The sequence below is a fragment of the Lontra canadensis genome, unplaced genomic scaffold (genome assembly GCF_010015895.1).
Source record: "Lontra canadensis isolate GAN:19392208 unplaced genomic scaffold, GSC_riverotter_1.0 scaffold27, whole genome shotgun sequence".
NCBI classification, from domain to species: Eukaryota; Metazoa; Chordata; class Mammalia; order Carnivora; family Mustelidae; genus Lontra; species Lontra canadensis.
The window spans coordinates 4,598,037-4,622,248 of NW_022631021.1; the positions used below are offsets into that span (position 1 = coordinate 4,598,037).

The window sequence follows — 24,212 nt, forward strand, 5'->3', positions numbered from 1 at the left end:
AAACACAGGCAATTCCATGCTGCGCTCTAAAATCAGGACTGTCGATTAGGAGAAAGCAGGCCTTGGCAGCCTTTGTCTAAACACTTCAAAATAACAATCTATGCAGAAACTGGTATCTTTCTCTCTTTAAGAAGATTAAGTTCTGAAGCTTTCTAATTTTAGTGAAATTCAGTAAACAGGGAAAACAACTGTCTTTTGTCCATCAGAAAAGGACAATATATACTTTCTGAATTGTGTACTACACACACACACACACACACACACACACATCAAGCTGGAAGTTAAATACTAAATAGCAGACAATTTAATGTACGCTTCAGGTAGTCACTTGAAACATGAAAATAACTTCATATAATGCAGCTCGATGATCACCACTATATTCTAAAATCATGATCTATTTGTGTAATTGCCATGTTAAAAGAAAACTATTCCTTATTCTATATTGATAGGCTCTAAATGAAGCACTTTAGTATCTTACTCTTGGGATAATTAAACAACATGAATTTTACATTTATGTATAAGATTAATATAGCTTAGTTTACCTGCTCCTGAGTGCAACGTATGAAGTAGGAGAAACTGCAGAAACCCAGCAAACATAACAGCAGCATCGGAGTGGTTAAATAAATGCTACTGGCATCAAAGCACTAAATTCTAGCTAGCAAAGGCAGCAAATCCACAACACAATAAAAAATCCGCCAAAAATGCAAAAGAACTTTTAAAATTCCTTGTGGTCCTTGCATTCTAAATCAAAACCAAAAAAAAAAAAAAAAAGGCTGCAGTGTCCAACATTATACAACGGTGACACTAAACAAGGCCATAAGTGCTGCTGTCATCAAAACAGATCTCTGCAGTGTACAGATTCTCATTGATTACCGCATTAATCTATAGTGTTCTGTGCTATACTAAAGAGGTTCCCACTGTAGCAAACACCAAAGCTCTGGTAAGTCTGTAATTAACCATTTCCTGAAACAATGCTCTGAAGATGTTACCTTCCCATAGGCAGAGAAACGAAACGAAACGAAATGAAATGAAATGCTGTGGTCCCTTAAAACCAGCACAACAGAAAAGACTCGGGCATATGCTTAAAGAGCTCCTCCTATTATGCCCCCAGTGACACTGCACTGAGATATCCATAAGCTAAGATCACAAAGTCAAGCAGACCCCTGCTGGCTTGTGGACCACAGAAAACTCACCTGAAATGATTTGGTCCCATTATCAGTCACTGGCAATGGTTCTGCCAAGCTCTGTGTAACAGACCATTTCCCCTGCAGTTTCCCTGAGAAGTCTTACTCAGCTCAATGACAACAACTGGCACCAGGAGGCATCAACCAGGAGTACAGGAGTGATTGTTGAGAACAAGACAAAAGTGTTCCGGTATGGCCAGCCTAGTGCTAATAGTGGCTCATCTCCAGGGGGCAAAAGGACAGCTCCAAATAGGTTTTGCCAGGGAGTTGGCGGCGGCGGGTGTGTGTGTGTGTGTGTGTGTGTGTGTGTGTGTGTGTCATATTATATTAAAAGATGCAGTTTTTTGATGATTGTAGAGTCACAAATTCGTAGTCTTTTTCACACAGAATCATTCTGTTAGGTCACTATATTTATTCTATCAACCCCATATCATGTATTACAGAAGAACAGCAACAATAACAACAAATATTAGTTGATGTGATATTATGTCACTCCTGAAATTTCATTTTTCTCATGGTACATCACTCAGATTCCAGAGACAACAATGAACAATGATACACTTCTCTAATTACTGGGGAATATTACTGAAAAGTAGAGGCAGACTGTTTCTAGTTTGTTTTAGAAGATTAAATGATCAAATGATAATAGGGGAAGAATTAAGAACCATCTTTCATTTATTTAAACTAAATGCACTGTTTAATTAAATTATATATACCTGTCAGAAATAATTATCTGATAAGAAAAAAATTAATACTGAACCATGGATCATCTCACCAACACCAAATCAACTGCAAAATATCAGCCTCACACAAATCGGCAAATCTCAACGTTTTCAACCTCTTAAGGAAACATGTCTTTAGCCTCTATTTAGAATCTTTGCCAAATAAGTATGCTTAAACTGGCTTAAGTTAAAGACTGGCCAAACCGTTGCTGGGAAAAGAGAAAAGAGAAAGAAATATTATTTGAATAATTGTTATGTGCCAAATATTGTGCTGTGTTAATTTTACTTACTACATGTCATTCTCATAGGTATATGGCAAAATCAGTATTACTTAACCCATATTACTAAGGAAGGTCAGAATCGCTAATTAACTTGCCCTAAGTCAAATGGTTTATAAGGAGGAGAGCTGGAATTTGGACTTGACTTTGTCTGACTTAAATGTCCATGCAAAGGCTTTTCACTACACTATGGTAAGTAGGAGTTGATTATTTTGATGGATTACCTCAGAGTTAAGGTGCCTGTGACCTGGTGTGGAATACCATGGTGATGCAGGGCCTACAGTCATCTACCTCTTTTTCCTACATCTGAAGCCAGTGAGGGTTTTCCAGAACCGTTTATGGGGCTGAATTCTTATCCCTGTTGAATTTACATTTCTTTCACTATGGCCCTGTCACAGAGAACACATACAAATATTAAGGTCTAGAGACTGACCTGCTGACCCAGCAAGTATACTGAAGATAATCTATGGAAGGAAAGTCAAACTTTCAAAACTCAATTCACCAATTTCCCCTAGGTCCAAGTGATACCATAGAATTTTGTTTGATTGAAATGTAAGAATCTATGGACTTTATAGACCTATGCAGACTAAGCCAACTGAATTAAAATATCTTAATTCACTGCACGTGACTATTATTGTATCTGAATTTTGAAGTAATTCTTTTTTGTATTTTCTCATATTTCCTTTTTACTCATTAACTGGTATGACTTTATTTGAGATTATAAAGTCATTCTGAAATGCTATTAATCTAATATTTTCCTCTCATTCCATGTCATGAATTTATGTTAATTTGGTAGAATTATCTTGAATTCCCTAAAGTATCTCCATATGAGGAAATTAATCAAATAGTAACAAATTGTGTTTCTAAAAAAAGATATTTGGTAAACCAAATAAGTTCTCTGAAATGGTATACATAGATTTCATAACTAGAGTTAAAATACAGAATCAATATGAGAAGGGGCTAATATCGACTTCATTTTAAAATATCCTTTCACTTATTTCTGGGTACCACATACTCTTGAGATCTTATGCACAGTAACAAGTGTCAGTCACCTAAGACACTGTCCACATATACATAGCAAAAGAAAACCCTTCCATTTTTATCTTGTCAATTCAGAAATTTGTATTTACAATATTTACTTATTTAGAGCATTTCTATCACTTCATCCATTTTGAACCACACATATCCCACCTTGGGGTTATATATTTCATAGGCTCTCACTCAGCTGTGACTCCACAGCCTTTCAAAGATCAGCAGACTGATTTCCCTGGGGAGAGAACACATAAAGCCTAACTAACATCAATTGCAATTTTGAGCTTGCTTCACATACACCATTTGACCTTGTGCTACTATGGTCCAGGTCAAGGCCTGTGTGGAAGGGTTTCAGCTCTTTTCAAGAACCCGGGATCCATTATTTTGAAAAAGTGACACAAACTTCCTATTTTTGGACTGAATTATCCACTAATGATGACTCTAATTTGTCCAGTATTTTTCACTTTCTGTATTAGCATGAACCAAAGCATGGAATACACTGCCTACAAAACAAAACTCATGCACAATTAAACAACTTGCTGTTGCTTTTCCTTATTTTCAGAGAATACTGGCCGTCTAATCTCTGTAACTTTCTGGGCTGGCTATTACACAAGAACATAAATTGTGAATGTGATTAATCATTTTACAATCCCTAGAGCTATATTACAAATCTAGTAATTTCTTTTCAGAGGAAAGGAATGAAGTTAGAAACTTTACTCTGTTGAGGAAATGGAACAAAATCACACCACACCTGACACACACAGAATGGGAATATTTACACTGGAAAAACAGATACAGAGGGAGTGTTAAATAGAGGTTTCTTTTTTTTTTTTTTTTAAATACAGGTTTCTGTCCAACTCTTAAAAATAATGAAGTGGGATTTCCGTGCCCCAAACTCATTGTCGCTTACCAGCACCTGCTCCTCGGGCCTCGACTCTTTCCTCTTCGGAATCAAGGGACCTCACTTCTCCCCACCCTTCTGACGAGATGGGTGTCCCAGGTGCACACATGACAGCAACCTTGTAAAGAAATTCAGCCTGGGGATTTTCGGCCTTGCTTCTAAACAAATTCAAGATCGTATCTAAGAAGAGCACAAAGTGCTTCCTCCACCACTCCACTTACATCATTGAACAATAGCACCAACCCGTGGGTCAGGAGCAGCAGAAAATGGAAACTAAAAGAAAATATTGGTGTGAGCTTAAGAAAGTCTCTTTGCATGACTGACTCAGGTCACTGCAGGCACTGTGCAGCTATGCAAAGGACTGCTTGGATAAAATGCCACACATAAGCCTCAGTGGGCCTGGTGGTGTGGAGACTGGTAGCATTTACTGAGGAGAAGCATATTGGCATCTCTGTTGGGTTTTAACCAGATCCACAGGATTCAGGAAATAAGCTCTCTGCCAGATGACACTATGCTCCTAGCCATTCCTTCTGTTTACTTATCCTCCAAATTGCTCTAACTAGTGGCCTTTCTCCTGCTGTGAGCTTATTTGTGGAGAGGGCTAAATAAAGGATGTTTATGACAACAAAATGGCCATTAGCCCATAGGATGATTTCTTAAAACATAACTCTTCTTTTGTTTAGTACTATTAAAATCAATTAAATGAGAGAGTTTCTTATTATTATATCTTGGATTTGTGAAGAAAAAATGGTCTGTTTCTTTCTGAAGACATATTTGAAATTAGCCCATCTTTGAACATATGTACAAATTCTTTATATATTATTTTTCTCCGATTTACATAAACTATTAAAGGTAGATTCCCTCTTCTTATTGCTGTATCTTCCTAGTAGAGGCAAATAATTTTAAATATATATATGGATTTTTTTTCCTACTATGTGTGACCTGGTGCATTTCTAGACTGTGAAGAGCTGTATCTTCTTTCAGATAAAATGCAAACTCTTAATTTATGGGGAAAAGAAAGAAGTTATACTTTTCCTCTGTCATAATGTAGTCCTTTCATTAAAACAGATATATGTATTTTAATTTAAGCATATTACTCTGCAAGTAATCATTACTTTATGGATTTTAATACAGAGAATGTTGCAAAATGTAAAAATAAGGTATATCATGTATTTCACACTTCCTAAGGCATATTCATGTGCTTTAAAACAAATCTGAGAAGTGACCAGGATAAAAGGCATTATAAGATAATCAACCATCTACAGAAACAGACATGAGAGTATATACCAAGACTGACTTGTCTAGAAACTAAATTCCTAACCCATCAACCTAAATAAAGCTTCCACTTCACCAAATTTTTATTTTCTAATTAAACTTTAGTACTAATAGAAAAGCCAGAAAGTATAGATAAAACTTATTACAATCAAGTGACAGTACCATTAAGCTTGAAATATTAATTATATACAGTAACCTGGAAATTACGGGTGTTTTTTTTTTCCCCTCCACAGTCCAAGCAATTGATGCAAAAAAAAGAAAAAAAAAAAAAAGCAACAAAAAAAACCAAGAATCTGATTTCAAATCACAAATCTCTTACAAGTGCACTTTGAAGTAATAATACTGTATTGAATTTCTAAGTTTCATATAATACATATTAAGGAGATGGCCCTGAAATGCTCTACAGTAAATATATACTTATTTCCTAACTCTCCTCAAATACTCACAGAAGTTAAAAAACGTCTCTGCTCATTTATAGCTGACTCATCTACGTAAATGTCCTCTGCTGGTCTCAAACATATCTTATTAAAAAACAAGGTATACCTCTACAAAGATAAATATATCAAGTAATTGTACATAACAGGGATGTCTAGATTATAAAATTTCAATGGGATGTAAATAAAGCATCTGATTCTCTGTGGGACTACAAACTGAAGACTGTCCATGTGGAAATAACGTGTTGTATCTGCCATTTTGTGAGCCACACTGCATTGTATTAGTATTTTGGCATCAAGGGCAGGACAAACTCTAGGTGAAACAGGGTAAATATATTGTTTATCAGTCTATGCATGTGTAAACTCTACACCATCTTAGTAAAAATCAAAGTTCTTAATCTTTACAACCAGTAGCAGAATACAGTATTTGTGAAAAGTTATGGCATAAATCCAAGTTCAGTTTTAAGGTACCTCTTCTGAGACATTTTCATTGACTAAACAATCCATGTGGTTCTCCTCATTGTTTTTCACTTCTCTTCAGGTCTTAACAGGTGAGATCCATATTGGACTTTATTCTATTATTTCTCAAAAGTTTCGTTGATCTCTGCATGCGTTCATAATTTCTTTCACCTAGCAAAAATTCTGAATATTGGATATGCTAAGCACTAGAGTAAAGAGAAAAAAGAGCTACCCCGGTCTCTTCCTTGAAGGTTTGAGTGCTATTATTATTCCCATACGGCAGATGAAGAACCTGAGTCTTAGGTATGATATGTGACATATCTAGTCCATGGCAGAGTAAGAATCTGAATTTAAAAATAACAGTAAAAATCAAAGCTAATCTTGGTTTAGATCACAATATCCTTAAGTATGGGAACTAACTTTTACCTAGCTTCTAGTACAAGACTGTTCTTGGTGGTTCGTGATCGAGGCAAGGGAATCTACGCCATGTAAAATGCATAGGATATTACAGGCTGAGGTCCTTCCTGAGACTTTAGCATGGTGTGCCCTTGCCTTGACCTCAGAACACCAGTTTATAGAGATCTTAAGGGATGGTTCAGAATGAAATGTACCCTGATCAAATGTATTCAGGACACACTGTGTATTGTATTATTTTCTAGAACAATTACAGGGCACATTACCTTTAAAGGTGGTGAGAAGTCCTTAATTATAGAAATTTTGCCCAACGTTCGCATTGGCCAAACTTACTTGATCACATTCATTTCTGGCAGCACACTTATTAAAACTATTATTGCTTTGCTGAGATGCAAGATGGGAAGGGAGGGAAGTGCTGCATTCTGTTTTATAGATTCAGAGTTGATTTTTGAGGACCATGTTGTTCGTTTGGGTAGTTTCTGTAGTAAAAGGTGCTGTTCTGTGTCCTGCTCTGTCACTGGGCTATCTGTGATTCTGCTGTCACAAAGCACCAGCTTCCCTATCTCCTTCCTGACCCACGCGGATATGCTTCTGGACCGAGGTCTTCAATTTATTCACTTCTGCATAACCATACTAAAGCAACTGTTCTGAAGGATCCTCAGCTAAAACAAAACAAACAAACATAAAACAAAACACAAAGTCCAAATGACATATTCTGGGAAATCCTAATTGTATATATCTGGACATAGAATAAACCAATATTCAAAATACAACTGGGGGGGGGGCGCCTGGGTGGCTCAGTGGGTTAAGCCTCTGCCTTCGGCTCAGGTCATGATCTTAGGGTCCTGGGATCGAGCCCTGCATGGGCTCTCTGCTCAGCAGGGAGCCTGCTTCCTCCTCTCTCTCTCTCTCTGCCTGCCACTCTGCCTACTTGTGGTCTCTGTCAAATAAATAAATAAAATCTTTAAAAAAAAATACAACTAGGGGACTTTGTGGAGTAACAAAAAAAGGTTAGTTCTAAAGACATGAGAATGAATAAAATACAGGTAGTCCTTGACTTACAATGGTTTCACTTATAATTTTTCAGCTTTAGGATGGTATGAAGGCAATATGCATTCAACACAGACCACAGTTTGAATTTTGAATTTTGATCTTTTCCTGGACTAACAACACGAGGTATGATAGCCTCTTATCATACTAGACAGTGGCAGTGAACCACAGCTCCCAGTCAGCCACGTGATCACCAATGTAAACAACGAAATACACTTACAACCATTCTGTGCCCAAGCATTCTGCTTTTTATTTTAGGTACAGTATTCAATTAAGTGGGATATTCAATACTGTATTATAAAATAGGCTTTGCATTAGACAATTTTGCCCAACTACAGGCTAATATAAGTATTCTGAGCACATTTAAGGTAGACTAGGCAAAGCTATGAAGTTCAGTAGGTTAAGTATTAAATGCATCTCAATTTAATTATTTTCAACTTCTGATGGTTTCATCGGGATGCAACCCCATCCTAAGTAAAGGAAGAACTGTATTAGGATTTGGGAGATTAATATATTTAATTAACTTTTTTTTTCCTCCAAGATTGAGAGCTACTTTCATACCTGCAATTTTCTGAGTCATAAGGCTGCAACCTATCTTGTATCAGGATTTATGCTTCCTACAAGGCTGTGTTGGATACTAGAAGACACTCTGGTTATATAATGCTATATAATGCTTTGCCTTAGAAAGTCTGAAAGAATAAAAACACTCAAAGAATTTATTGCTCTGAAATTCTGAAATACAGGTATGGGAATCTCAAGCTGTGGTAATGAAACCATTTGCAATATAAATGAATGTTAGCACCCTATGAATGTTACTATTCTTTTGTCTCATGGTGTGTTAGAGGATAAGCATGCATGAAAAGAATCTTTCACGAAGAACTGGTCAGGGACACCTGGGTGGCTGGCTCAGTTGGTTAAGCAACTGCCTTTGGCTCAGGTCATGTTCCCAGGGCCCTGGGATCAAGACCCACACTGGGCTCCCAGCTCAGCGGGGAGTCTGTTTCTCCCTCTTCCTGCTGCTCTCCCTGCTTGTGCTCACTTGCTCTTTCTCCCTCTCTCTGACAAATAAATAAGTAAAATCTATTAAAAAAAAAAAAAAAAAGAAAAAGAAGAAGAACTGGTCAGTACAACCTGCCTTGATCTGCACTATCCTCCAAGCTAGGGAGACTATCTTCTAAGCTAGCTATCTCCCAGACCCTGAACCAACCACACGGAGAAACTGAGTCAAAACTGGGTATCAGAATAGCACATATGCGGGGGTGTCTGGGTGCTCAGTTGGTGGAGTGTCTGCCTTCCACTCAAGTCATGATCCCAGGGTCCTGGGACTGAGCCTTGCATCAGGCTCCTTGCTCAGCAGGGAGCCTGCTTCTCCCTCTCCTCCGCACTCGTGCTCTTCTCTCACTATCTCTGTCCCTCTTTCTCTTTCTCTCTCAGGTAAATGGATAAAATCTTAAAAAAAAAAAAAAAAAAAAAAAAAGAATAGCACATATGCCAAAATGTCAGAGAGTAGAAGGATATCGGCCAGGGTGAGGTAGGGAACACTTCAGAGAGGACCTTTTTAAGGAGATGAGGGGAAAAGATGAGTGGGCGATGAAAGGGAGATTTAAAGAGAGGAACAGAAAGTAAAGGCAGGTTGGTATTAAGGATAGCGATTACCCTGTAAACCTGACTCACCAACCACAGAATGTTTCTCCAATTCATACCCTGTGACTGATCCTACACATTTTCTATAGGAGGCCTAGCAAAGTAGGACAATATGAAACTGAGTGCTTTTCGTGGTGCTGAGATATTTGAAGTATAATGAAAAGTTGACCCCTTCAGCCTAAAGCGTGGTACAAATGCTTTAGCCATTACCGCACTTCTCTGTATAAGATAGAAAACATGCTAAAAGAAAAAGGAATCCAACTGATAAAGCCAAAATACTGAGTGCCATTTCTTAGCACTTGGGTGTCCTTTGTAACTTAAGTTATTGATTATGGCAAAATGGGAAGGCTTTTCAACTTGAAGCTAGATAGGAAAGGTATTACAGAATGAGGTATCACTGACCAAGGACCAAATTTAATGTTAATTTCTTGTCCTGGGATTAAATCATAATACAGGCAATATAAATTCAGTCTATAAAATCTACCTAAGGAACACAATGAGGTTTCAATTCCTTACAAGAAATTTATTGATTTTTCACCCAGGGTTCAGACAGAAAAACTTCCTTCATCTATCCGAGCTGTATAAAATTTAATATTAATCCTTTCTTTGTGGGGGAAGCACTCTAAGGGTGATGGCCTTATACACAGATGTCAGTTCCAATTACCTGCTTCTTACAAGGGCAAAATTGCCTCTGGTAGCCCTGTGTTTTTAAACCCAAACCTTGAGACATTACAAGTCTTGATTCAACCAGAGGTATTGCTGAAGTATCACCCTATATACTTCAGGATTGACTTTCTCCTTTCTTTTCTGACTCCTGAGATTTCTCTTCATGCAAAGTCAGGTATACCTTTTTAAATAAACATTATCTTTCATCATTTATAGGTTTTCTTGCAGTGGAAATTAGTTTTGCTTGTTTTCCATTTCTTTATCGTAGGCAGCCATAGAATCATAAATTGGAAGTAGTTTCAAATAGTGTGTTGGGTAACTTTTCTCTTTTGATATGTTGGCAGTTTAAAGTCTCATTTATAAGTTCAAAAAGCCATTAAAGGTATACATGTATTTGTCTTTATAGGATATAACTCAAGTACTGCTACCTAGTGAGTAGTGATGACTTTTTTATTATCCTGTGGCCCAAACACCTAGCTTCCTATAATCACGGACATTTCTTCACTAAGAAAACAATGAATAAAAAGGCTCAGTAGAAACATTAGGCCACATACGACGAGACTTCAAACAGCTAGTTATTAAAGAAGATACAAAGTCAAGGAAAGAGAGAGATGATCACTTACATGATGTACAAGCTAATTAATTAAATGCTATATAGAAACTTGCATTTCCACTTCATTATTTCTATTTCCCTTTTCTATTTATTTGTATCCATTTTTGTCTTTTTTGGTTGTTGTTTTGTTAGAAGTACTTTTAAAACGTTTCAGGAATGAAACAAATCAGAACGAGTGATTTCTCAGAACAGGAGACTCCGTAAATTCTACCACAATTAAATTTCCAACCAAACCACATAAAAGGGCAGCATTTTCCCTGGTTTCAACTATGACTAAAGGACCACGGTAGTACTGGTTTGTTTATTCCTTCCTCAATTAATTTTTTTTTAAATGCCTTCCTAAAGACAGTAGTGTGCTCCAGGTCCAAGTAAAACACACATAAAATTCTCCCTCTACTCAAACACAGTCCAATATTTATTCCAAACAATAAATGCTATGCTACAAAGCATAAATGAGACAAGTGTAGAGATGAAATCTACAGAAACCACAGAGGTGAGTGAAGCTGTGGAACCCGCTGACAGGGAGACCAGCGCTGGGTAGAGGCGGCTGCCGCCATGATGCCTGTCCCCCTGACCAATGCTCCCCCAGGTAACACGGCTCAGAGCAACTCCTGTCAGCCTCCCAAGATTGCTGCCTGGAAGGGATGCACCCCTGTTATTTATGAAGCACAGGAAACTGTGGAAGAGAAAAAGCCTCTGCCATATATTCAGCTGAACTACCACTCACGAAATGATAAACTAGTGGTATTTTCCTACTGCTAGACTCTCACAGAAAGAATTAATAAAAGATAAGTTCTAATAAAAAGAAAAATGAAGTCAGAAAGAAAAGGAGATATGGAAAGTAATTATAAACAATGAAGTCAATAAATCATGGTAAACATGTTGGTAAACCCAAGTATTAAATATAAAAATAAAATTAACATTTATTTATACGAATGTTCGAAAACATGCTGGGCCTGTACCAGGTAGTAGTAATATTGAGGCTAGAAAGAAAACAGTAAATTTTGGAAGAAAGTTAAAGCATGCTAAAGTCTTCCTTCATAGAGGGCTCTAGCGGACTTTTAGATTTTGCTAAAAAACTGTAAAACTAAATACTGCACTGAAAAGCTAAGGTTTGCATTAAAGGATAGGAAAAAAAAAAAAAAGAGGTACAGTGTCCTAAAATCTAAAATAAATGAATAGGCTCAGAAAATAACTTGATTGGGCCGCCTGGGTGGCTCAGTTGGTTAAGCGTCATGATCTCAGGATTCTGGGATTGAGCCCCACACTGGGCTCTTGGCTCCATGTGGAGTCTGCATCTCCCTCTCCCCCTGCCTCTGCCTCTCTCCCTGACTTGTACTCTCTCTCTAATAAATAAATAAAATCTTAAAAAGAAAAAAAGAAAATAACTTGATCAATCTAACAGAAGGCATGAAAGGAGAAAAAGAAAAGCAAAGCAAGAAAGAGTAAATAGAAAACCCAAATTAAATTAGTATAAAGGAACATGTTTATGGTAGGAGTTTTAAAATATAAGGAAGACAAAAAATGAAGAATATACCTTATTTTACCATTTAGATATAAGTATAATCAACATTTCCTTTCAGTTCCTTCTCTGTGTACAAAAATGTTTTTTCAAAAACATACAATATAGTATATATACAATTAGCAATGCCTTTCTCTCAGTCATTACAACTGTATTTTTAGAAGTAAACATGAGAATACATAATAGAAGTTTTATGGCTACACTGCACTCTTTAAACAGTGCCCTTTAATCAGAAAATTGAGCTAGCTTCCACTTTTTACATTATAAACACTGCCATAATAATAAATATTTATCCATATCCATCATGAAGAGTTTATTCTGCCAAGATACTCTTTGGGATGCAAACATATTTTATAAACTAAACACAAATAGGTCACTCAAGGGCAAGGATTCTGGCTATTAAATAAATATGACAGTTTACTCATTAATTTGGCTATAATTTCTTATGTGATTTTGATTCCAGCCATCTAGACTGAGTTTGAGCAATTCTAATCACTATCTCAAGCACCCTAACCCTGAAAAATACCAGGTCTTGGATGACAATACTTAATGTACCTCATGGTTTCCCAGAGGTTCTTAATCTCTAACCTAATTCATGAACTCCTAAACAAACTATTCTCTTTCTAATTTATAATCGGGGGGTGGGGGGAGTATACCAATTAAATTCTCAGTTCTGTCCTTTCTGATCACTATTAGTTCTCCTTCAACTGTTTTTGATTTTCACTACTATTGCTGATGTTATTGATGTTGTCTTACTTCTTTTTTAAGTCTAATGACAATTCCTTACTGTAATTCACACTATAATTTCTCTGTTTTGGATGACTGAATTTTTTTTCTTCCATTAAAACATACACCACGTTAATATCTAGTGGTAGTAAGATTGTGGTTTCCTTTTCATAGTTTAAAGAATTAAGTAATGTCCAAAGTACTAAAAATAAAGAAACAGAATTCTGAGAACAGAGAAGTAAGCTGTAATCACACAAGAAATAATTTCTTGCCATTACGTGAATAGGTACTTATTGACTGAAGTACTTTTACCAAATGCACAGTCATTAATTCAATAAACTAAAGGGCTGCACCAAGAATTAGAAGACAAGAAAAGTTACCCCTTTTCAAACTCAATTATCCTTAACTATACTTTTGGGTATGTCTTTTCTCTCTACTCAAATACACAATTTATTAGCTTCTTACTTTTGTAATTTGCTCCACAAATTTAAAAAATGGAGAAAGATCTAGCAGTGCACAACTTAAACCAACAACTACATTTCTATGTATGTAAATATAAACTATTACTCTAAGCATAAAGCACTATATAAACACAGAAACATAATGTCTTTACTTAAACTTACAATCAATTTCCTTCAGGAAAAGATGCAAAATTGCAAGCATTAAACATAAAATTGGTTCGAGAGAATAAGAGAGGAACTGAAATTTAGTCTTAGTTTCAAATCATGACTAGAGATAGGAAGGGACTTAAAAGGGTGGAACATCAAATGTCAAAGAACAGAGATGGAAAAGTATATGGTAGGCGTGAAAGGCAGGGTGTAGATGCTAATCAAGAAGACCACAGGGTTAGAGAAGGTGAGTCTGTGAGAGTAAACTGGTGCTACATTGAGGACTGACAGGCTTGGCTTGGGTTTTGGATTTAATTTTCTATGAAATGACCCAATCTGTAAGAGCTTTACCACTAACCCAACTGGGATAAAGATTAGGAGAGTCACAATTATTCTCATTTGTATGATACTCAGGACTCTGAGAATTACTTTCCTATCTATTGTCTCTACCTAGGCATGGCTTCTGGTTTCTATCCTAGACATTTGCAAGGTCACTCTTCTATTCTTCAATCCCTCTCTCAGTTGTGGGCTCCTAAGCACTACAGTCAGCCTACAGAATTCACACCTGTTCGTCTGTCACAAAATAAATTTAAAGTAACGGGGTCAGAGTTCTAAAATGTATCTGGATACATACAACTTCTTTTTATTCTGTCCCCAAAATGTAAGTTGAATTATTTCAGATCACAAGTTGTGTCATTTTGGCTGCTTTTTCCAGTCAAATATGTGTCCCTATAAATAAGCAACTTTTTAAAATGGGATTCTCACATTATGATACAAAACTAAAATTCTCTTGGAAGAACCAGCACTTCGTAATTTATAAAGGATCAGGGCTGAGATTTGGAAAAGTCCTTGAATGAAAACTGTCAAGATCTGCCATTCATAACCTTGACTACACACTGGAATTAGCATAATAGATCCTTAAGAAACTATTAACGATCCTCAGGCCATAACCCAGAACAATTAAATCAAAATCTTTGTGCTTGGGGCTTAACCACTGGTATCATTTGTAGGAAGCTTCTCAAGTGATTATAAAGTGTACTCAACTAGTCCTGTAGTTCTCAATTTAGCCGCACACATTAAAATAAATTGGGGCATGGCTCCACAATGACTAAGTCAGAATCCTTTCTGGTGCTACTCTGACACTTAATTTTTAAAGCAGATTCTAAGGTATGTCCAAGGATGAGGATCACAAATATAATCCATCCCTCTCATTCTTGAGTCCAGGGTAACTCAATTCTTGAACAAACCGGGATTAAAACTGTTCCCATGACCTGTAACCTGTGGGCTCTTTTTCTTCCACAAGTCTGTAAGCCTACCCCGTTCCCAGAACATTCTATATGTCTCTCATTTTTCATGCGAGGCTCTCTAAATAGAATGCCACATTGAATCTTCCTGCCCCAATTCTACCCTAGTTCCACCATGAAAACTTAGCTTTCTGGCTTCCCTCTGATTTTCTGTAGCATGTATTATCTATAGCTCCTATATGGTATCACAGAAATAAAGGTATTTTTTAAAGATTTTTTTATGTATTTATTTGAGAGAAAAAGAGAAAGAGCAAGTGAGAGTACAAAGTGGGGGAAGGGAGAAGCAGACACCAGGCTGAGCAGGGGGACTGGACAGGACCCTGGGATCATGACCTGAGTCAAAGGCAGCTGCTTAACTGACTGAAGTCGAAGGCAGATGCTTAACCGATTGAGCCACGTAGGCAACCTGAAATAAAAGTATTTGTTGAACACTTGTTGTGTGTCAGGTACTAGGTACATAGAGTCATATGACATTATCTAATTTAATCTTAACAACTACTTCATGGGGTATGTACAGTTATTCCCAGTGACATAACTGGAGGCTTACAGAGGTTAAGAAATAAGCATACTGCATTTGGTCTCTGGCTGTGCCTACAACTGTGTCTTCATCACCTTGGATATCAATTCTCCTCATAAAGTAGGTACTCAATAAGATTCTTTTTTTAAAAAAGATTCATTTATTTACTTTAGGAGAGAGAGCAGGTTGGGGAGCGGCAGAAGGGGAGAGAATCCCAAAGCAGACTCCCCACTGAGCAGAGAGCCCTACACAGGATTAGATTCCAAGACCTTGAGATCATGACCCAAGCTGAAACCAAGAGTTAGACCCTTAGCCAACTGAGCCACCCGGGGTTCCCCCTCAACAAAGTTCTTGATGATCTTATGTTTTTTATGTGTGGAAAACAATGGAGACAAATGCCAAACATTACTATTTATCATGTATGTACATAAAGTATACAGAAGACTTGGTTTCTTTCCTACTATGAATGTTACTGTTATGAACTGAACTGTGCCCTGCCCCCTGCCCAATTCATATGTTAAAGTCCTCAAACCAAGTGAGAATGTAATCATGTTTGGGGACACAGACTTTAAAGAGATAATTAAATTAAAATGAGGTTGGTGTGCCTGGGTGGCTCAGTAGGTAAAGAGTCCAACTCTTGACTTCAGCTCAGGTCATGATCTCAGGGTGGTGGGATTGAGCCCTCAGGTGGGCTCTGAACTCAGCTGGGAGTCTGCTTGTCCAGTTTCCTCTGCCCCCATTCCTGGCTCTCTCTCAAACTAATAAAATCTTAAAAAAAAATTAAAATGAGGTTGTTATGACTGGTATCCTTATAAGAAGAGGAAATCTGGACACACACAGAGGAAAGGCAATGTGAAGACTCAGGGAGGAGATGGTCACCTACAAGCTCTGGAGAAAGTCCTGGAACATATCCGTCTATCATGGATCTCAGAAGAAACCAACACTGCCAATACCTTGATATTGGAGTTCTAGCCTCCAGAACTATGAGGAAAATAAGTTTCTGTTATAGGCCATCAAGTCGTATTTTGTTATGACAGTCTTAGTTAAAGTGTACACTATTATCTCAGCCTCAGAAGAGTTCACTAGGATTAAAATTAATCTGCTCTTTGGCATGGAACAGGTGCTTAAAGAAAAAGAAAGAAACCTACAAAACACAAAAACAACCTAAGTACAGAAGTTCAGCTTAGTTGGTAGAACTCAAAGATAGTTACAGGCCATAACAATTAAATCCAGAATAGTAATAAGAACTAGAGATACCAGTACCACAATGTATGAAAAAGAATGATCTAGGAGGTAATATCCATATTTCCAGTATGGCAGTTGGCCTCAGGGAAGTCAGTATCTAGACATTCAGTTTCTAATTTCTGGACAGGGATTGGTGAGGGCAAGGCAAGATTGTTCTAGACAGACTTGGGCAGCAGAATTAGATCCAGGGACACAACCAAAACATGACAAAAATGTAGTGCTTGGGCTCAGGAATATGTTAGAAGTCAAACTGTTAGGACTGGGTCTAGACTGCAGACAGAACAAGTAGCTGGATTGCTAAATGCTAGTCCTCAGAAGGTCTGGCTGGAGCTAGGGACAAGATGAGTTCCACGCTCTTCCAGATACAAAGAGAAAATGGCTACAGGGGCTAGGAAATCAAGCAGACCTCAACACCCATAATGTCTCCTTCTCTGTTCAATAGTGTGGGAAAGGAGGGATTTTTTTTTTCCTTCTGAAGTCTCTCCCGGGTCTAAGATTCTGTTATTCCATTAAATTGAACCAAAAGTAAGAACAACCTTTTCATTCACTGGATAAAATGGGTCAAAGACACTGCAGTATGATTCTGCATTTTAAAAGGATACTGAAGAACAACTTACTGAGATAAAATAGTGGCACTAAAATCTTCAATATCAAGTCTTTTTCTAAATATACTTTGAAGCATAAATGTTTCCCCTTAAAATGACCTTTAGTTATAAATCTTTTAAAATATTCTATGTTAAAATTGTAAGCATATATTATATACAAAATTTGTGTGATTATTTTTGAAAATGTAGCCCAGATTTTAATTTAGTTTCTCCTGATTCAAGAATAGGAATCTCTTTCAGATGTAACTAAATGACTAATATTTCCAGCTATGGATTATTTTAGGAGAAATATTATTGGGTATAATCATGTTAGACTTACAGACTTCATTTCTTTTCTTTTTATAGAATTTCCTTTTAATCACAGCTCTTATTTTAGAATCAAGGCGATTTTTTTAGTAGTTATATATTAGGCAGAAATTGTAACTCTGAAAAAGCCAGCTTCTCACCATGATGACTTCCAAAATTTGCTTAACACATATTCTTAGAAATTAGGAATTGGCATGTTGGCTCAGACCACACACATGCACACACACACACACACACATACACAGTTATTTGTGTCCTCTCAATCTCTTCCTAAGATTTAAATTGCACAGATGATTAAAACAGCTAATGTCCATTCCATATCCACTGTAAGAAGAAATTAGTTCTCAGAATCCCCGTAAGGCATATAAACTGTAGCATCTAACAGACTAAATCATGCCTCTCTCATTAGCTGAAAGGGAGAAAGAAACTCATCTGTCCCTCAGCAACACCAGAGAGTAGTCTCCCTTCTCTTTTGTGACAATTCTCTTCACTATCCTCTCTAATATCAAAGAAAACCAGGGCAGGTAAAACTGTCGTGCTTTGGTACTAAATGTCATCCTGTCCAACTGCTGGCCCTACAGCTATCTCTTTCCTCTGAATAGATTAAGAGGGTAAATTTAAAAAGATGTTAGAGAAAGCACTGGGTTGAAAGTTAAGAAGTGGAGGCAGAGGTCTATAGAATTGTGTTTCATCAGCATCTGTGTGAAATGGGTCGACCAGAAGTACCTAAAAGGAAACAGGACAAAAGAAATGAGGTGGGTTCCTCTTAGAGACCCACTAAGGGCAGGGGTTATGTTCTAATCATATTGTCCCAAAGCCTGATAAGTTCCTATCATATAGTAGAAACTCAATAAAAGTTAAAAGAGAAGCCAATTCTCTTATAATTCAATGTGGATCCATCGCTGTTTTGAAGTTCTGGAAGCTAAAATGCCATTTATGAAAGGCCCCAGAAGATAACAAAACTGGTTATTTGCAACTTAATGAAGGGGATGTTAAATGCCAGTTTATATTTTCCTATTTAAATGGGTATCAAATTAATGCATGCACAAGAAGAAAATTAAATAAAGGCTTGATACATAGCTACAGTAATTCATTTCCCCTCACATACCTTCTGCCCACACTATCAATTCCACTTCTCAAAATTTTTTTCAAATATTTATTTTCTTAGTCCTTCAAAGCACTCTAATTTTTTAAAAATAATTTGCTCTATATGTTGACTGCCTTATTGGAGATATTATCTACTGCTTTCTAATATTAAGATAATACTTATGGTTAAAACTTAGAGACTATTTTTTTTTAAGATTTTATTCATTTATTTGACAGAGAAAAAGAGACAGAAGAAGCAGGGAGAGAGGCAGGCAGAAGGAGAAGCAGGCTCCCCTGCTGAGCAGGGAGCCTGATGTGGGACTCAATCCCAAGACCCTGGGATCATGATCCTAGCTGAAGGCAGATGCTTAACTGACTGAGTGACCCAGGTGTCCCTCATTAGGGCCCTTAGCTCACTTTATTTATGTCCTTTTGCTTTCAAAAGCCAACAGTCTTATTTCTCCTTTTATACTTCTGTATTTAAATATACATAATCCTGTATTTCTTGTCCTAAAATTTGAAAAGGCTATTTTAACTTTTGAACATTCTAGATGAGAATATTCATGTGTTAACTGCACTTCTCCCCTGTCCAACAGTTTTACCTTTATTTTGACATGGACAAAAAAAAAAAATTTTTTTTAAAGATCTTATTCATTTATTTGACAGAGAGAGTGAGAGACACAGAGAGAGAGGGAACACAAGCAGGGGGAGTGGGAGAGGGAGAAGCAGGCCTCCTGCTTAGCAAGGAGCCGGATGTGGGGCTCCATCCCAGGACCCTGGGATCATGACCTGAGCCAAAGACAGATGCTTAACAACTGAGTCACCCAGGCACCTCAATGCAGACAAAATATTTATTCAATTATGTAAACAGATATAAGTATTCAATGTAGAATGGAGTTTATTCTACAAATTGAAAAACGGTTAAGAGGCACTTACAATATTATTACATATAAATACTCCAGAACCAGGTAAAAATAATGTGCAGAAGTTTCAATTTCCTTTTTTAGGTATGAACTATCAGTTCAGAGGAAAATGTGCCTAGGTTAATAGTTGAATGGGCTGTATCAATTAAAATAATGTTATATTTTTGTTTGCTTCATATTTGAAACTTTATTTTCCTTAACAGGTTTTTTTGTTTTTGTTTTTTTTTTTCGTTTGTTTGCTTTTCTGTTTTTCTCAGTGTTTGTTCCTTTTTATTGTTGAAAAAAGAGACAGCCTTTCCTTACCTGGTCAATTATGTCAGGTAACTCATCAGTCATTGGATATTTCTTAGAATCCATGACATTATCCTTAATAAAGATTTTCTTTGAGTAGCCTCCTGGAAATGGTCTCTGGTTTTAATTTTTACAGTCACTTTCTACATACAATGTCATTCAGGGATTTCTTTGCACTGGATTCCTGGGATAGCTCCCAGGAATTTCTTGTTTTTTATTTCTTGTTTCTAATTTGTCCCACTTTTTTGATTATTATTCTAAGTTTTCTTGAATGATACATCTTTAACTAGATGTATCCATTTCTCAGAAGGAAATTGCAAAGTAGGTTTCCTGAGAACCTGGAGGTGACTGATGGTTTGGCTGTGCACAGAACTGTAGTTTCAAAGGGTTTTGGTCCATATATTTTAAAGGTATTGAACAGTTATAGTCCAGAATCTACTGCTGATGGAAGTCTATGGCCAGTTTAACCCTTCCTGTTGTGTATAAGACCTAGCTCATTTCTTAACCTCTAAAAGTTTATAGATTTTTTCCCTTTTTCCCTTGGCATTTTTAACGGTGTTAAACTTTCTTCTATGTTTCACAATTATAACCTCTGGACTCATCCTCTGAGCTCCTATGTGTTTCCTCATGGGTCAGTTTCAGTTTTACGTTTACTTTTTTTTTTTTTTTGGACCGAAAGAGGTTTACAGGCTTTGCATCAGCTGTTATTCTAATGTCTCAGATCAAGTTATTTCACTTCCTGGCTAGGAGAATCAACTCATACCTGCGGCAAGTTTGGGATCTTCAGTCCGGTTATATAGTCTTATATCTTGTCCAGATACCCCTGTCCAAGCGCGTCAGTGTTATGGGTTTTGGTACCCAGAGCTTTCCCTTTAAACTTAGTTAATAACTTGAATTTTTCAAAAAATATTTTACACAGAGTATCTGTGTGTTGGGGGAGGAAGCTGCCCTGGGGGTGGGGCGTAGGCATTTCGGGCTGTGTCAAACTTTACCAGGAATGTGGCATTTCATACTGTTTGGTTTCTAAGCACCCTTCTGCTCCGGCACTAACTTCTTACTTGTAGGGTCTACTTACTCATCTTGATTTTTTTTTTTTTTTTTAGCTCCTCCTGCTGGCACTCTTCATAGTTTGTGGCCTTTGTTGTTCAGTCATGTTGAAGACTGACTCCTGGCTGGATTTCTGTGTGTAGCTGGTGAGAATTTCCACGTAGGTCTTTTTAGCCATGCTGCTGTAATGGACACTAACAGTGTCTCCAGCATCTGTGAATGAATGGAGCTTGGAAGCTGGCAGCCTTCACTTTAGGGTAAACAACATATGGAACTCCGCACAAAGCCGTATGGGTGCGGGGGCAACAACTCCAGATTTTCTGGCTTTTGCTCAGGCGGTTCACTGGATTTCTTCTGGATTTCTACCTGGGACTTCAGTGAGGGGCTGCTCTTGCTGTCGGGTAGGGGTAAAGAGGAGGAGGGAATGGTAAGGAGCACAAACAGAGTGATGCAGTTGCTCTGTCAACAAATGTTGAATGCATCTGCCAGTTTGAAGCTCTCCTTCTCACTTCCTGCTCCACAGACTCTGGCATCTGGGTCTCAAGTTTCTGTGAGGTGCTTCGCGGCAAATAGTCTTCTTCACTACCACACTCTCGCTCAATTGGAAACCTCTTATGTCTAAAAGTAGGAGCTAGAGTGTATTACGCTAAGGGAAATGAGTCAGTCAGAGGAGGAAATACTGCATAATTTCACTCATATGTGGAATTTAAGAAACAAAAGGGATGAACATAGGGGCAGAAGAAAAGAGAGAGAGAAACAGGGAAACAAACCAGAAGTGACTCTTAACTATAGGGAACACGCTGAGGGTTGCTGGAGGGGAGGTGGGTGAGGGGTCGGGCTAAGTGGGTGATGAGTATTCAGGAGGACAACTGCTGTGATGAGTACTGGGTGGTATATGTAAGTGATGAATTACTAAATTCTACACCTGAAGCCAATTTTATCACATATATGTTAACTAATTAAATTTAAATAAAAACTTGAAATTAAAAAATAAAAAACACAAAAAAAATAAAGCTGGGGAGGCTACTTTCTTTTTTCCATTCTAAAAACATCTCATCTGCTCATAGCTCACTTTCTTTTTCTTCATTTTTATAGGATCTCATGGGGTAAGAAAAATCAATGCTTAGGTTTGGGTAGTCATTTGAAGATGAAGTCGTTTTAAGTTATTATTGTTTTCAGCTTACAATTTTTTTTTAAATGTCTGTAGCCAAATTCTTACCAAAGAATCTGATTTTATCTTAGTGCATCCTGTCTCTCGATAAAGTCCCCAATAAGAATCCTCTGGATAGCCAATAAAAAAATGTCATGAAGGCAGAAACCATGGCTATATGTGTGTATTTATTTATTTAATCACTGTACCTCTAGAACCTAGCACTGTGTGCCTGGAATGCAGTAGATTTTTATAGATATTTTGTTTAATATCATGTGTATCACCCAATATTCATGTAATATTACATATAAACTAATATATAAATAAATCTGACCAAATTTTTTAATTGCAAGACCTCTTAAGTTATAGGAAGAACCAAGGCTAGCAAAAAGATATAAAACACATTCTTCACTGTCAAAATACACAAGTAACTCAGTAGCTTTTGGTCAGAATCAAAAGTTCTGTCAACAGTAGGCATTGTACTGCTGCAGCACAAAGAAGATACTCCCAATATTTTAATGTTTAATGTTTAAAGTTTAATGATTAAAGAATAACATAAAGAATTACATTTACATTTAAAGAATTTAGTACCTGATTTTTGCAAGAGTTTCTTACTCTTGTTCCTGATTCCCCAATGATTAAGTCGTCAAGTACACAAACTTAATAGTAAATAATTCACAATACCTAAACCCTATATTCTGGCCCATGGAAACAGTCTTTGTCTTTAGGGGTAAAGTTCACACCTGGTATTAAAAGTCCGTAGTCTTATTTGATACCCTTGCAGGTATCATTTCTTAGAGTAATCCGGATATCACATGCTCCTAAAAGGACTGCTAAACACTGCCTAGCAGTAATAGTTAACAAACGAACCAGTTCGCCCTTGTTATATAGGCTGACCTCAAGCCGTGCACAGAGGACTTTAAAAGGTATAATCAATTTGTGTTGCATTTTCTGAGTTTATTCAAAGTCAGTAAGCGGGAGGAGATAAAAAAGGAAATCCTGTTATCCAATGTCAGGCTCTTCTTCCAACTGGCTCTGTCGGAGGATTTATACTTTAAGTTCCTTGTTAAGTGTAAGTAGCTTACTCCCCTGATCAAGACAGCAAAACTTCTGTGTTTCTTCTCAGAACTGGTGCCATTTCTTTCTCTCCTCTACACTGGCACCATCTTTGTCTCTTTCTTTCTTCTCAGACCTCTCTACTCAATTCCTTGAAGCACAAATCTTTACTAGGCCTTGGCCCAATGGGTCATATTACACATTTCATTTATATTCAACTGCTATCTTGTAAACAAGAATGAGTTCACTATCTTTTTCTTCAAAAATAAATTTATGTTTTAACATTTATAAGCTAAGAGACAAAAGATGCCCAATTATCCCCAAATGGCAAAAGCAATATGGCATTCACTTTGAAAACATGTGATAACTGACCTCAATTTTGAGACAAGCCCACTAGAGCTCACTGTTAATCCCTCCGTGTGTGGGCGGGGGGGGGGGGCATAGGAGTGGAATTATACCATACATAAAAGATTATGTTGAATATAAAGGCTGTGTTGCCTTCCAGATGCCATTTGACTAAGTTATCTTTTTGTTGTTGTTGAATTTTAGGACATAGCAAAATTATATCAACATACCTAGAAAAAAATGTCCCTTTGAGGCATTTATTAAACTGTGGAGAAATGAAACACATTTCATGGTGTAATTTTCTTTGCTTATTTCTCTAAAGAATGTAAACTCTATGAGGGCATGAAACATATATTTTATCTTTTCTTTTCTTTTTTTAAAAATTTTTAATTTTTTTATTCACATATAATGTATTATTAGCCCCAGGGGTACAGGTCTGTGAATCACCAGGTTTACACACTTCACAGCACTCACCATAGCACATACCTTCCAGAATGTCCATAATGCTACCACCCTCTCCATACCCCCCATATTTTATCTTTTTTAAACATCAGTTTATATATGGAAAGTGTTAAATACATATTTGCTGATAAAAAATAAATCAACTGCATAATGATAAAATTAGAATAATAATATCAATGACAAAAATGGTATACACACAGTAAGTAGCTACCTTATGCCAGTGATATGGTCTAAATGTTGTGTCCCCCCAAAATTCACATGCTGAAATCCTAAACCCCAGAGATGATGTATTAGGAGGCGGGCCTTTAGGATGTACTTAGGTAGCAAAGGTGGGCCTTCATAAATGG

At 37.0% G+C, this 24,212-nt stretch overlaps 1 protein-coding gene across 47 annotated transcripts in view; it reads right to left on the bottom strand.

Moving 5' to 3' along the window:
• The window catches only part of RIMS1 (regulating synaptic membrane exocytosis 1), a 491,535-nt gene that overhangs the window by 185,843 nt on the left and 281,480 nt on the right, over positions 1 to 24,212 (bottom strand). For 9 of the 47 annotated variants that reach the window (XM_032864411.1, XM_032864407.1, XM_032864404.1 and 6 more), the window contains exon 1: positions 4,127 to 4,226. The exons of 25 other annotated variants lie outside the window; for them this stretch is intronic. In XM_032864411.1, the coding sequence (XP_032720302.1) occupies positions 4,127 to 4,226 (100 nt within the window). Of the gene's footprint in view, positions 1 to 542; positions 659 to 1,193; positions 1,352 to 4,126; positions 4,468 to 24,212 lie in introns of those variants that run through there. 13 more of the 47 variants (XM_032864413.1, XM_032864393.1, XM_032864402.1 and 10 more) reach the window with 11 other exon arrangements.